We start from the raw sequence: 12789 nt of genomic DNA on the forward strand, positions 1-12789 counted from the left end.
ACAGGCTCCCTTTTATGCTATCAGGAATTGCCTGTATCAAGCACACGCTGTGAAAATGTGGTGTTTTGGTCAAAAACAGTGCTTAGAAAATAGGGGATCTCATAAAGTTTGACGGGAATCACGTGAGGTTTAATAAGAGCAAGTTCAAGGCACTGCAGCTGGGCTGGGGCAATCCCCAGTATCAGTGCAGGCTGTGGGATGGGCAGATCCAGAGTATCCAGGCAGAGAAGGATTTGGGGGTGCTGGACATGCCCTGGCCATGTGCCCCCTCAGCCCAGAGGTCAAGGGTGTGCTGGGCTGTATCCAAAGCACTGCGAGCAGCAGGGGAGGGAAGGATTGTGCCTCTCTGATCCACTCTTCTGAGACTCCCCCTGCAGTGCTGCATCCAGCCCCGGGGTCCCAGGACATGGACCTCTTGGGGAGTCTAGAAGAGGCACCAAGCTGATCAGAGGGAAGGAGCACCTCTCCTGTAGTCAATGGCTTGGAGAACTGGGCAGTTCAGAAGGCTTTGGGATGACCTAAATGTGGCCTTCCAGTACCTGAGAACAGACAGGAAAAATGGAGAGAGACTATACAAGGGCCTGGAGTGACAGGACAAGGGGCAATGGCTTCACACTGAGTGTGCTGAGGTCAGGTATTAAGAGGAAGTTCTGTGCTGTGAGGATGGTGAGGCATTGGAACAAATTGTCCCAAGAAATCTCAGATGCTCCATCCAGAGCAGGTCCAGAGAAGGGCAACAGAGCTGGGGAAGGGTCTGCAGCACAAGTCCTGTGAGGTGTGACTGAGGGAGCTGGGGGTGTTCATCCTGGAGAAAAGGAGGCTCTGGGGTGATCTTATCACTCCCTACAACTCCCTGAATGGAGGTTGGAGCCAGGCAGGGCTGGGCTCTTCTCCCAGGCAAGCAGTGACTGGCTGAGAAGAGCCTAAAGCTCTTCTAAAGCTCAGTCTAAAGCTGCTCCAGGGGAGGTTTGGGTTGGACATTAGGAAGACATTCTTCACAGAAAGGATGATTACACATGGAAATAGGCTCCCCAGGGAGGCAGTGGAGTCACCACCACCAGGTTTTTAAGGAAAGACAGAACATGGCATTCAGTGCCATGGTCTGATTGACAAGGTGGTGTTTGGTCATAGGTTGGACTTCTGATCTCAGATGATCTAATTAATTGTGTGATTTCTGGAGTTATTCAAGGCCAAGCTGGATGGAGCTCTGAGCAACCTCTAATGGAAGTTGTCCCTGCCCATGGCAGGGGGGTTGGAATGAGGTGATCTTTAAGGTCCCTTCCAGCCCAAAGCATTCTATGATCCTATGAGTCTGTGATTTTGGTGCATGTTTACACACACATACTCTTTCATGGTGAAACTTACTTTGAAGATCTCTGAATGGTCTTTCTTTGGGCTTAGCCTTTTTGCTTCTGAGTCCCAGAAGGGGCACATGTAGTTTTTATGGAGAAGAATGCTGGTGTGGTTTTGCAAAACCCTTTTTGACTGATTCAGGTGAAAGTATCAGCTTTTTTAGTCAGACCATGTTCTTCTGAGAGGTAAAGGCTAAAGGAGAACTAATTCTTTACAGGCTAAAGAAAAATTCTGACATCTGAATGCTTGCTTTATTTTTCAACTCACACTGCTGTTAGGCAAGTCAGATTTTAGGAATGTTGTCCTTTGATCTTCTGATATAGCCATGTTCAAAACATTTTAATCACAAACCAGTTCAGTGTTCAAAGTGACAGCAGTTTTGTCACCCTCTTCTATTTGCACTGAAGCCCATACTATTAAGTTTACGTTATCCATCTCCCTTCAGTTCTGGGTAGGAAAGTTAAGTTTTAAAGGAAAAAAATCCCTTTATTTAATTTTATCCACTTTTATGCACTGTTCTCATATCTCGTATATTCCTCTGACCTGAGGCAGATCCTGTGCTGAGCAGACCTCCTGAGGTCCTGCCCAACCTGAGTTATCCTGTGGCTCTTTTCTTCCTTTGCCTCAGATCTGCCCATTTGCTTTCTCCCATAAGTTCTTCATTTTCCTCTCACTTTTCCATTTTCCATGAACCTCATTTCAGCAGCAGACTGAGCTCCTCTTTGAAGTTTTATGTGAACACACTGGAAGCTGTTCTGCAGCAGAAGGGCAGTACAGGGGTGCAACAAGGGGCCAAATGGGACAAGATTTTCACCAAGAGAGCAGTAATGAGAATCAGGGAAGCAGCACTTTTGGGAGGTACCTCTGTGGGAATTGAGTGCAGGTCCCTGGCCAGATGTGCCTCTGCTGAGTCAGGACAGTTCCTGCTGTGTACCTGGGATAGTCAGGACCACTGATCACTGCAAGGCAAGACTTGAGTCTGGGCGAAATGAGGAAAAAACAAAGTTTCCTAAAACTCTGGATATATTGAGTTGTGGGCTGAAGTTATTTGCTTTAGCGTACCAAAGACTTTTAATATATGTATGCTTGAAGTAATGAATAACATTTTATTTATTTATGTATTTTTTTTTTCCTCTAGCCAAAAGCACAGGGCAGGAATCTCACAGGACAGTTATTTACTTAATCACGTTGTCTCAAAGGATGAAACTGAAAAATTTAGAATTTTTAATTTACTATTTTATCCCATTTTGAAACTGTATTTGTCTTTCCTTTTGCCTGTGTATCTTAATGATATTTTTCAAACATTTTAAGATTATAGATGAAATCCTGAAACCCTGAAGAAATAATTTTGCTGTTGGCTCTATGGAGTCTTTTTTTACCCTGTAACAGTAGGAGGGATTCTGGTTTGACTTTGATCTGTGGTCTGTTACAGAAGTAGGCTAATAACTATTCATATTGAAAGTTTAAATCCTTGGTAAAATGCTTTCATCACCAGTAACAAATAAGTCTTGCTCTCTTTGCTGCAGTGGATTTCACCCCAATTCAGTATAAGACTCCACCACCTCCAAAACCAGAAACAATTATTCCTCCTTATAATGGATTTGGTTCTGAAGAAGATTCTTTGAGCTCCTGTAAGGGTGTGGTTATCCAGGCTGCCCATAAGGATTACAGGCAATTCCTGGTGAAAGACAGGTATTTTGTGTGAAAAACTATTTCAGTTTTTTAAATTATGTATTTTTGTGAAGGAGATAAATGTTATGTGGGGATGTCATTTTTTTCCAGCAAAATATACAGCTCATCAGACTTTCAAGGGACAGGTGCATGAGGCCTGGGTCAGTGACATGGTACTCCAATTTTCTACAAACTCTGCAAAATTTCTCTTTGGAGAAGGCAAATATTATGACCCTTCCATCCTCCACCTCCTTCCCTCTGCTGTCTTCAGTGGCAGTTTGACAGAAATCTTAGTCCAGGCATTAGTCAGAAATTTTGGATGATCCAGCAGACCAACACAGATTTGTTTTTGTTTGACTTTCTGATACTTACTTTTTTTTTTTTTTTTTAATCTGCTGAATTTAATGCAGTTTACTGTAGCACTACGAAAGCTTTAACACTTTACTTTCCATTACGAAATGGTTTATTAAGCTGCCACTGTTGAAGCCAAAGCAAAAAAGCAAAGTCTCCTGTTACAGATTCACCTGGAGAGCCTTTGTAAAAGAGGAAAGCAGTTAGAAACGGCATGTATTGATAGTATGTATACAGACACTGCAAATTATTTAAAACACAATCACTTAATAAATATCTAGCTAGTAAGGTCATCTGGTGAACCTGAATTTGTGGGTGATAATCCTTGTATGAATTGCTATTCAGAATTTGCTTTGTAAATATACATACCTGAATGTGTTCTTCCTTTAAAAAATTTCTGGAAAGTAACTTCAGGCTTGATTTGCAACTCAACTTGAATAAAAATTAATTCCAGACCTGTGGCAGAGAAGTAATTTTCCCCTGAAAATTACTCCTTTCTGTCTGACCGACTCTATCTGGTTCTGTTAATTTAAGCTGAAAAGGTTTTTTGACAAAGTAGTGAATCTTATCCATTTTCCTTCTTGGTGCAGTAATAACACAATTAATGTATGTTACAAAACTCAGGAGAAGGCATCTCTTAGGGGTGAAAACTTTTCTCACACTGTTTTTGATTTCTTACCTGTTCCTTTGCTTTTTTAGATATGGCATGGACAGCAAGATACTGCGCTATGCGGCGAAACTCATCACGGACATGGCCGTGGACAAGGATCGTAAATTCATTATTTCCTTCTTCCTGAGTGATGACACCATTTCCATTTTCGAATATACAGAGAGAAACTCAGGTGAGAGGTGGCAATGTCTCTGATCAGCCCCAGTTCCCCTGCTCATTTGGTTGGACTTTGCAGTAAACATTGTGGCCAGATTCAGTAGTAGCAGAAGCAGAGATATGGATTTTTAAAGGCAGTGGGAATTACATCAGCAGGCCTGCTGTGTTATCTTGCATAGCTGGATGTCATAGTAATTCATGATCTTCCTCACTCAGGATTACATTGTTCATTGCATGACAGTACTTTAAAATATCCTTTGGGAACTGCAAGTGTAATGCCTTAGAACTTTTATTGCATTTTAATTTGAAAATCTGACCTTTAAACATTTGCTTTTGTTGTGGATAACATACAGGAGTAGTATTGTAACTGATGATAAATAGGGACAGGAAATACAAGACATCAAGAATGAAAGACTAAATCCTTTGTTTTGCAAAATTGTGTTATGAAACCTATACAGCATCCATTGTATAGAAGCAGCTCATGAAAGCCAAACAGCTGTGACACTTTCTAACATACTTTACCATTAATTATGGAGTGCTGAGCATTTAAAGAGGGAAGATTGCCCTGTGCTAGAGTCTGGATGTGTGTTTGTGTACAATACTGAACTGTATTCCAGGAGCCAAGCTGACAGTACTGAAGTGACAAATAAATGCTTTGTTACTTCTCAGTTCCTTGGCCACATTTATCCTATTGCTGGAGCATGGTGGCCAAATGTTGACATGTTTAAGTTCTTTTGGCCTCTGTTTTCTGTTTTAGGCTGCCTCCAGCTGAGGATATGAAGGGTTTTGTGATTTTCAAGCATCTTTTTATTTTCCAGAAGGGTCTTGTGGCCGGATGGAAGGACACAGCAGTGGGAAGGATGTCAGGAAGTCATTCTGTAGTTCAGAGAGATGGGGGAGCTTTGGCTAAGCATGACCCTGATGGAGAGATTATTGTCTTTCTGTGAAGCCCACTAAACATCTTTAGCAACAGTTTCAGAGCAGTTAACATCCTGAAGTGTCTTTTCAATCCAGAGATCCTCTGATGGCATCTCTGCTTGTATCCAGACATATTATGAGTAATAATAAATAGGACCCTCAACCCCAACTGAAATACAAGCAATTCTCTGAGAAGTGTTTTGATAAGGTGTAGAGTACCTGCTTAGGACTTCAATGACATTCCCAGTTAATCCTGCTCCACTACATCATCAAGATTTAGCACTTTTATGGCAGCAATGTCTTGTTTTCAATACTTTATCTACTTCCTGGGATCCAGTGGCCTGAAACTTATGAAACTTCTTTTGTTGCAGGTAAATACACATACACACACTTATGTATATATTTAATATGTAATGCTGCTGTGAGGCTCAAGAGCAGCTCAGTTCTTCACCACTGAATGACATGTCTGTTTGGCATTTTTTATGTCCAGAGACATAAAGAGTGCTAAAGGTACAGCTACACTGTTAAATTGAAGAAGTCCAGGAAACAGTTTGAATCTTGGGCCTCAAGCATGTCTACTGCCTGTTCAGTCATTTCTACTTCTTTTTTTGCACCATTTCAACTAAACGAGGCCCCAGAGAGCCTTGAACATAGAGTAATAATAGCTGTGACTCCAGATTTATCCTGCAGCACCCAGAGAAGAGTCAAACCTCGCACTGCAGAGCAGATGTGGTCAGCTGGTCAAGTCATCAGCAGCATGAGTGCCAGACCAGAGATTGCTGCCTGTCTTCCTTTTATTTTGGAATGAGAATATGTCCTGGGATTTCATCTGGGAGTCCACTGAACACTGTTGTCTGAAACAGTAAATGTGAAACAGTAAATGGGCAAATTTGCCCACTAATAGTAACAAATGCTGCAAGGCACATATGAAAGGCATGTGTCTGTAAGTGGACTTTTGACTTCCCTGGGTTGTTAAAATGGATGGAGTAGCTGACTTTTAGAGGTGGTAGAAAGGTGAAATGAAAGGATGTGGCTGAGAACTGGCCACTGGAGAGTTTAGTGAGAACAGCATTGAAAAGGCAAGAAATTTGGTGGAGGAGGTAGAGCAGCAGTTGGAAAGGGGCCTGGGTCTGCTCAAGTTTGTTTGTTCCCACCTTCCTTTTCTTTCTTTTCTCTCACTATCCCTCCCTCACTTTAGTCATGTCTGAAGGAAAAGTGAACGAGTTTCTTCAATGTTAAGAATGAGAAGGTTTTGTAGAGGTCAGGTAATAGCGGCTAAGGAAAAGGAGTAAGACATCCAAAATTACAACCTGGCTATGTCTCTTGTGCACAGGTTCAGAGGGCTGAAATGTTACTTTTTTTATTTACATGAACTGGTACAAATTGGCAAGTAATGCTTCAAATCCCAATGCTTCAAATCCCAATGCTAAAAGGGAAGTAGTAAGTTGCTCTTAGTTTTCTTGCTTCAGCAGCTTGAAGGTTTCAGAGAAGTACTTCACTCTAATATTAGTAACACTGAAACTCTATGAAATTCACAGGGCTGGACATCTTGAAGCACTTCTTGAGATGGGGATCAAAGCCTGAGAACTTTGGCTCCCCATGAAGAAGATCACAACCCCGTTTTTACTCAGTGTAAGACCCAGCCAACAGCTGTACAAACACCTGCAAACTCTGATCTGATCTTAATGGAAGAGGGTCTTTCGTAGTGGTGTTTATTTTGTGCTTTGAGCCTGGCTTTTGTAGATTTCCATCAAAACTCCTTATCAGGTTTCAGTGTAAAATCTCTAACTTAATGATATTTTCAGTCATTTTTCTTTATACCACTTGTAATGTATTAACCTGTAACATTTAAAAAACTATTATGGGACAGAAGTAGGTTTCCAATATAAGTGCACAATTGCAGGGGAATAAAGAGGCAAGAGTGAATTTCCACTCTTACAGAGACCTATTAAATATTAAAAAAAGTTGCCAGGATTATATAACCTAAAAATGTCATATTTGTTTTTATAGCTGAGTGAAAAGGAATGTGTTAACATTAGAGTCACATTAATGATTTGAATTGTTTTTTTGATTCAAGCAAGATCTGATGACTACCATAGTGGAGAGGTTTTTTTGTTTTTTATGGTGCTAATAAAACAATTAACACAGACATCTGCTCCAAACTCTGGTTTAATAAGTAGTTTGGGTTTCACACTCATTTATAATTTTGTCTATAAAAGGCATTTGATTACAGTGTTCATCAGCCTTTTTTTACTGGACTTGCATCAGTACCTGGTATTAAGGCGTCATTAAATGTTACTAAAGGAAGATTTTGGCTTTTGGCTTGGAAGCTGAAGTATCAACAGGAAGCAAACCCCAGAGTTGTTGTAGGGCACAAATCCCAGTGAAACTAAACACATGACAGAAGGTTTTCCAGAAAGCTTAGTACATGCAATGCAGTCCTGTGGTACACCAGAAGTTAACAGAGGAAAGTGAAATGTTCCTTTTAGCATCTTACCCACCCTTGAGTACCTCGTGCAGTTTCTACTGACACAAATGAAATCATTATACTGTGAAAAGGAACCATGTGACATATCCACCTCACAAAGCAAAGAGCAGATCACAGTTAAATTGCAGTGGCAGAACAATGTGTGGAAGACAGTATCATGTCACTCCTACGTCTTTATAAAATTTCAAAAGCCCTTTAAAGGAAGTTAGAATTAAAGTACATCAGAATTCACAATCTTTGTAGAACAGCACTCTCTTAAGTGCTGATTTTTATTTTCCTTTTTCTTCTTTTAACAGTTCAGGGGTAATTGCCTGCATCTTAGTGTTTGGATCTTAGGTTTCTCAAGGGCCAGTTCCAAGGCTGGTGACAGGGTTATGGGAACGATTTGAAGAGGCACATTTCTGTCCCATTTTAAAGAAAAGCAAAGCAGGGAAGGTGTTTGGCAGGCATTCAAACGAGACGTGTCACAGAATGCACACAATGTCGCTGTTGCTGTGGACACTGGCAGAGACAGTCCTTTTAGCAGTGAGAGGGAGGGGAAGAGACTGTTCTGAGACAGGAAACTGGAGCACAAAATGTGGTATTTAAATAAAAATACTCTAGTTTGGGGTGTCTTTTTGCTGATGGCTTGGACGGTTTTTGTGTGCATGTGTTTTTTTTTTTTTTTTTTCCAAGTAAAGGTATAAATAATTATTTTTAATTCTATTCCCATAGGGATAGCTGGTGGGAAGTTCCTGGAAAGAGGTCGCATTAAGAAGCCTGGGCAGGAACTCTTTAAGAGTGAGCCATCTGAATACTACAAGGTTCAGGATCTGTTTGTTGGAGCCAGAGTTTGTTTCCATGGTCACAACTTCATTTTGGTGGATGCTGATGAATACACATTCAACTACATGGAGAAGAATGCAAATGAGGTGAAGCAGGCTCTTGTTAATTTCTGTTATCTCTCAGGACTGTGGTTTATCCATATATTTTTCAGAATTATTTATACTTCTTCCTCAGCCAAGTCTCACAGCCCAGTGCTCTCTGTCTAGCAATGGATTTAGGGGATGGCAGCTGGGAGTACAGGCAAATCTGGCCACTCTTTACTGTCCATTCCCTTTTCCTTTCTCAGAATCCACTCAGTCTTCATTAGGGGCTGTGACAAGGGATATCCTTGCCAATTCCTTCTTGAGGGTGTTCATGAACCTCTTGTGCCTGAGCTGATCTAACCCTTGCTGAAGCTACAGATACTGTCAGCTTCCACAACTTTCTGTGGCAGTAGGATGAAAAGTTCACTGCCTGCTATGAAAATCAAATATCTGATAAAAGAAGTATCTTTTATCTGTTTTAAACTACCCTCCCACTAGTTTCAAGCCCAGTTCTACTGTTCTGAGGTTTGGGGAAGATCCTATTCACTTTATGCACCACCTTTATAGTTTTGTAAACCTAAGACATTCTTTCCCCTCAGCCTAATCCTGTGCAGTAACAGTCTCACCCTTTTTAGTCTGTCCTTGTAAAGTCACTGTGAGATGTGGAGACTGGAACAGTGTTCAGTACTCAAGATGTGGACACATCCAATTTAGTCTTACTGATGAGGGTATTTTATGTCCTAATTTGATTTTTTGGGTTCATACACATTCTTCTACCAAAACATTTCCTTTGTAATCTTAGAAATTCATATCCCAGTTAGGAATTCAAGCTTAGAGTGTTAATTGAGTTTTACTGTCTTTTCTTGTTTCCTTCAGAGAGGAGAGCAATAAATTGTGAGCTGGGGTGCTTCTGCTGCTTTATACTTTAGCAGCATGGTGCAATTTTTTGTAAATGTGGATTAGCACCATCTGCCTTCCCTGGAGCAACAAGGAAAATTTGCAAAATGCTTGTGGATGTAAAATGCTAAGGCTGCTAAAAGCTTAAAGCAGTAACATACAAAGTTGAAGCCTCAAAACTGCAATCCACTGTGTTTCCTTCCTGCTGAATGGTTTCTCCTCCTGGTAGAATCAAAACCAAAACTTTTCTCCAAAATCCAGAGATCACCTTTAGATTGATTCTTTGGAATGTTTTTTGCATTGATTTTCCTGGATCAAATGGATGAGACTTCAGTTCTCCAGACTGAATGACTGTATAGTATCAAAATAAAATCTACAAAATGGAAAGAGGCAACACTGAAAATGTGTCATTAAAGTGAATTTTAAAATGTTCTTCGCACAATTAAGGCTTTAATGCAGCTGGTAGGACAAAAAGGTTGATTCTCCCAGAGGTAGGTGCTTTACTCACATCCTTTGACTAGAAAAGTTTGCCTCAGTTCATCAGGGGATCATATACTCAAATCACAACAACTTCAGCAATTACTAGAGAAGATCAGAGCTGGAAGATCGTTTAGAAAAGGGGGAAACAATATACATATGGATATTTGTTAGTTTTTTCTAAAATTAGAAAACAAATAATTTTCCTTCTGAATAGACAAGAGATTTCCTTCCAGCAGAACACATCAGTATGTTTTCTAAAGCGGGCAAAAGAAATCTGTATGGAATGTTTCTTCATGGAAATTGCCATTTTGACCACAGTTATATAGGCATATGGTGATTTAGATGAAATTTTGATTGGTAATTGTAGTGCAGGTGAATATTGAAAATTAGTTTGAAACCATCTAAGATAGTTGGAAAGCTTTAGTTTTCTGTTTCAAAATTATACTTATTGTATTGTTTTTATGTAAAAGGGAGAGAAAAATCACAGAGTCTTGTAATTTTGATTGCCACCTTTACTAAAAGTAACTTCAAGGACCTAGTTTAAAACTTTGCAGCACTTCTGGTTTATTTTTCAATTTGAGTGAAAAAATATTTATTTAGAAAGTGTAGATTTGCTTGCAAAACAGAACAGGTGTGTTGTGCACAGTCCTACTGGCATTATCCAGGTTTGGGGAGGACTGTTTCAAACAAGGCATCACTGGAAGGGAATTCAGCATCTCTGAACTGTATCTATTGCTCTAACTTTGCTGTGTGCTCTAGCACAAACATGGAAAAGGATTTTACTTCCACTGAATTCAGCATAATAATCTGAGTTAAGCAAGGCAATCAAACCAAGCTAGACTGTGACTAGAAACATGTCAGGAGTTACATGAGAAGGGAGAAAGCTGGTGAAGTTATTGCCATGCTGCTCAGATGCCTATGTGGGTGTTTGGAATATGTAGTTTAGGAAAAAAGATGTAAAAATAGCTGTTTTGATAATGTAGAGAAAACAGGCTCTTAAATATTCAGAACACTTTGTCCATCCTGAAACACTCTGCTCTCTGAACCCTTCTGCTCAGACTTTTCTCCCTGTTCCTCACTTGAGCAGCAGAAGGCTGTGTGCTTATGCCCCAAACCGTGACATCTTGGAGAGAGGCCTGGAAAAGCTGCTGCCTCTAAAACTGATTGCAGGTCCAGCTGCTCTAAGTACTGCCTTGCAGGGCATTGCCTGCCAGGGCTGCACCTGGGCTTTTGGCAGAGGCAGAAATTGTCTTCTCCAATTCGGAGAAAAACCTGCAAGAGCTGACGTATTGATTAAACTTGGATCAATTTGTACTGCTCTGGCAGTGCCACAGGGACGTCAAATACCCTTTTCTAGATCACTTTGAACAAACAAAGCTGTAGACACTCTTCAGCACAGTTGGGGCTGAGGCCTGATTTTTATGTCCTGGTCCTTAATACTAGTCATACCAAGTTTCAAATAATTGCTATTGGAAGAAATGGGAAAAAAGTATTTTCAGGCAGTTCATTGTGCTTTTTAAGCTAGATAGAGCATGACAGATATGAGGACATAGCAGATAATCATACTTGAAGTCACCCCCAATTTAATGACTTAATACTTCTATGTTTTATATTAAAAATGAGTATAGCAAATAAATCTTTGGTAGAGCACTAACACAATCTGAATATAGATTGAAAGCCTTAGTGCTTCAGTTCTTTTTAATCTGAGTTCAAATTTATTTTAATGGTCTATTTAGGAAGAAATAAACATTTAAGCATTTTTATACACAACAGGTAAAATTGGTTCCTAAAAAATTTCCAATGTGCTGTTTCTGAGTATGCAAGACAATGTAGTCCAAAATGAATGAGACTATTTGTTGGAACCTTTCTGGAGCCAATGGTGAAAAATTAGCTTTAACACTGTGAAATTTATGACTTGAGAATTCAGTGAGGTGCACCAACATAAAATGATGACTAAGTTATTAGAACTGTACTTTATATGTTTCTACTTCTGCTTTAAAAATGCAATGTTTCAAGCAAAAGTGGATGTTCTTTTATGTAGCTGCACTAAACTTTCTGAAAATGCACCATCTGATGATTTTTGTTTAATTGTTTATATTCTTGATAGTCTTACTGAGATTCCCATGGGCCCATTTCTCCAGCCTGGACAGGTCCCTCTGGATGTCATCCTACCCTTCAGGTCTTTATAATCCATGTCTTACTTTCCTCTTCTAAGTTCCCCATGGCTGATTTTTGTGTCGTCCTCAACAAACTGAAGAGCATGACAGAATCTCATGCCAAAGAAATCAGAAAGACATTTGCTGCTACTGACCCTGAGCGTACCAATGTGATTGGGTATGACACTTTCAGGTAAGACAGTGGGTTTGGGGTCTTAATATTTAATAAAGGCACATTCCCCCAAAAAGTATAAACCAATACTGGGTTTTGATGCTTTCTGTAGCTGACAAGTGGCATAGATTTGTTTTGCATTTACTTGGAGATTATGTGTGAAAAAGAAAGTAAATCCATGTTCCAGGGGAAAAAAAAAGATAGTTTCAAGCAAGCTGAAAAGCACAAGAGAAATCTCTCTACTTTTTATGGAACTGACACAGAGTGTTGTGAAGAAGGGCACAAGTCAGCAGTAATATATATGCTGAAAGATAAAGAAAAGTTCATCCTGGGAGTCAAACAGTAGTTTTGAAATTCAAGTAGGAATGTTCAAGTTGCTGCCTGAAAATGGTGTGTTTTGAACCACTGGTAAAGAAGACAGTCTTTGCAGAACTAAGGTGTATTGAAATTATAGAAGGCAGTGCTAAGCATGTTTAAAAAAGATTGGAAAGCAGTAGTGAGAACCATAATTAATACTTGTGTATTAATTTCAGCCTAGATAAAGGGAGGAGAAATCTGGATTCTGGCAATGATCCACATATGGCAATGGGCAGATGTAGAGATACTTGTAAGAGGAAATAATGTTCAAA

General features: G+C 39.9%; 1 protein-coding gene across 1 annotated transcript in view; it reads left to right on the forward strand.

The window, feature by feature from the left end:
- The window catches only part of EFHC2 (EF-hand domain containing 2), a 56338-nt gene that overhangs the window by 30342 nt on the left and 13207 nt on the right, over positions 1-12789 (forward strand). The window contains exons 8-11 of the mRNA XM_041487925.1: positions 2880-3045; positions 4075-4217; positions 8322-8518; positions 12048-12181. Coding sequence (XP_041343859.1) covers positions 2880-3045; positions 4075-4217; positions 8322-8518; positions 12048-12181 — 640 coding nt within the window. The remainder of the gene's footprint in view (positions 1-2879; positions 3046-4074; positions 4218-8321; positions 8519-12047; positions 12182-12789) is intronic.

Source organism: Pyrgilauda ruficollis, unplaced genomic scaffold (assembly GCF_017590135.1).
Source record: "Pyrgilauda ruficollis isolate IOZ18807 unplaced genomic scaffold, ASM1759013v1 scaffold85, whole genome shotgun sequence".
Taxonomy (NCBI): Eukaryota; Metazoa; Chordata; class Aves; order Passeriformes; family Passeridae; genus Pyrgilauda; species Pyrgilauda ruficollis.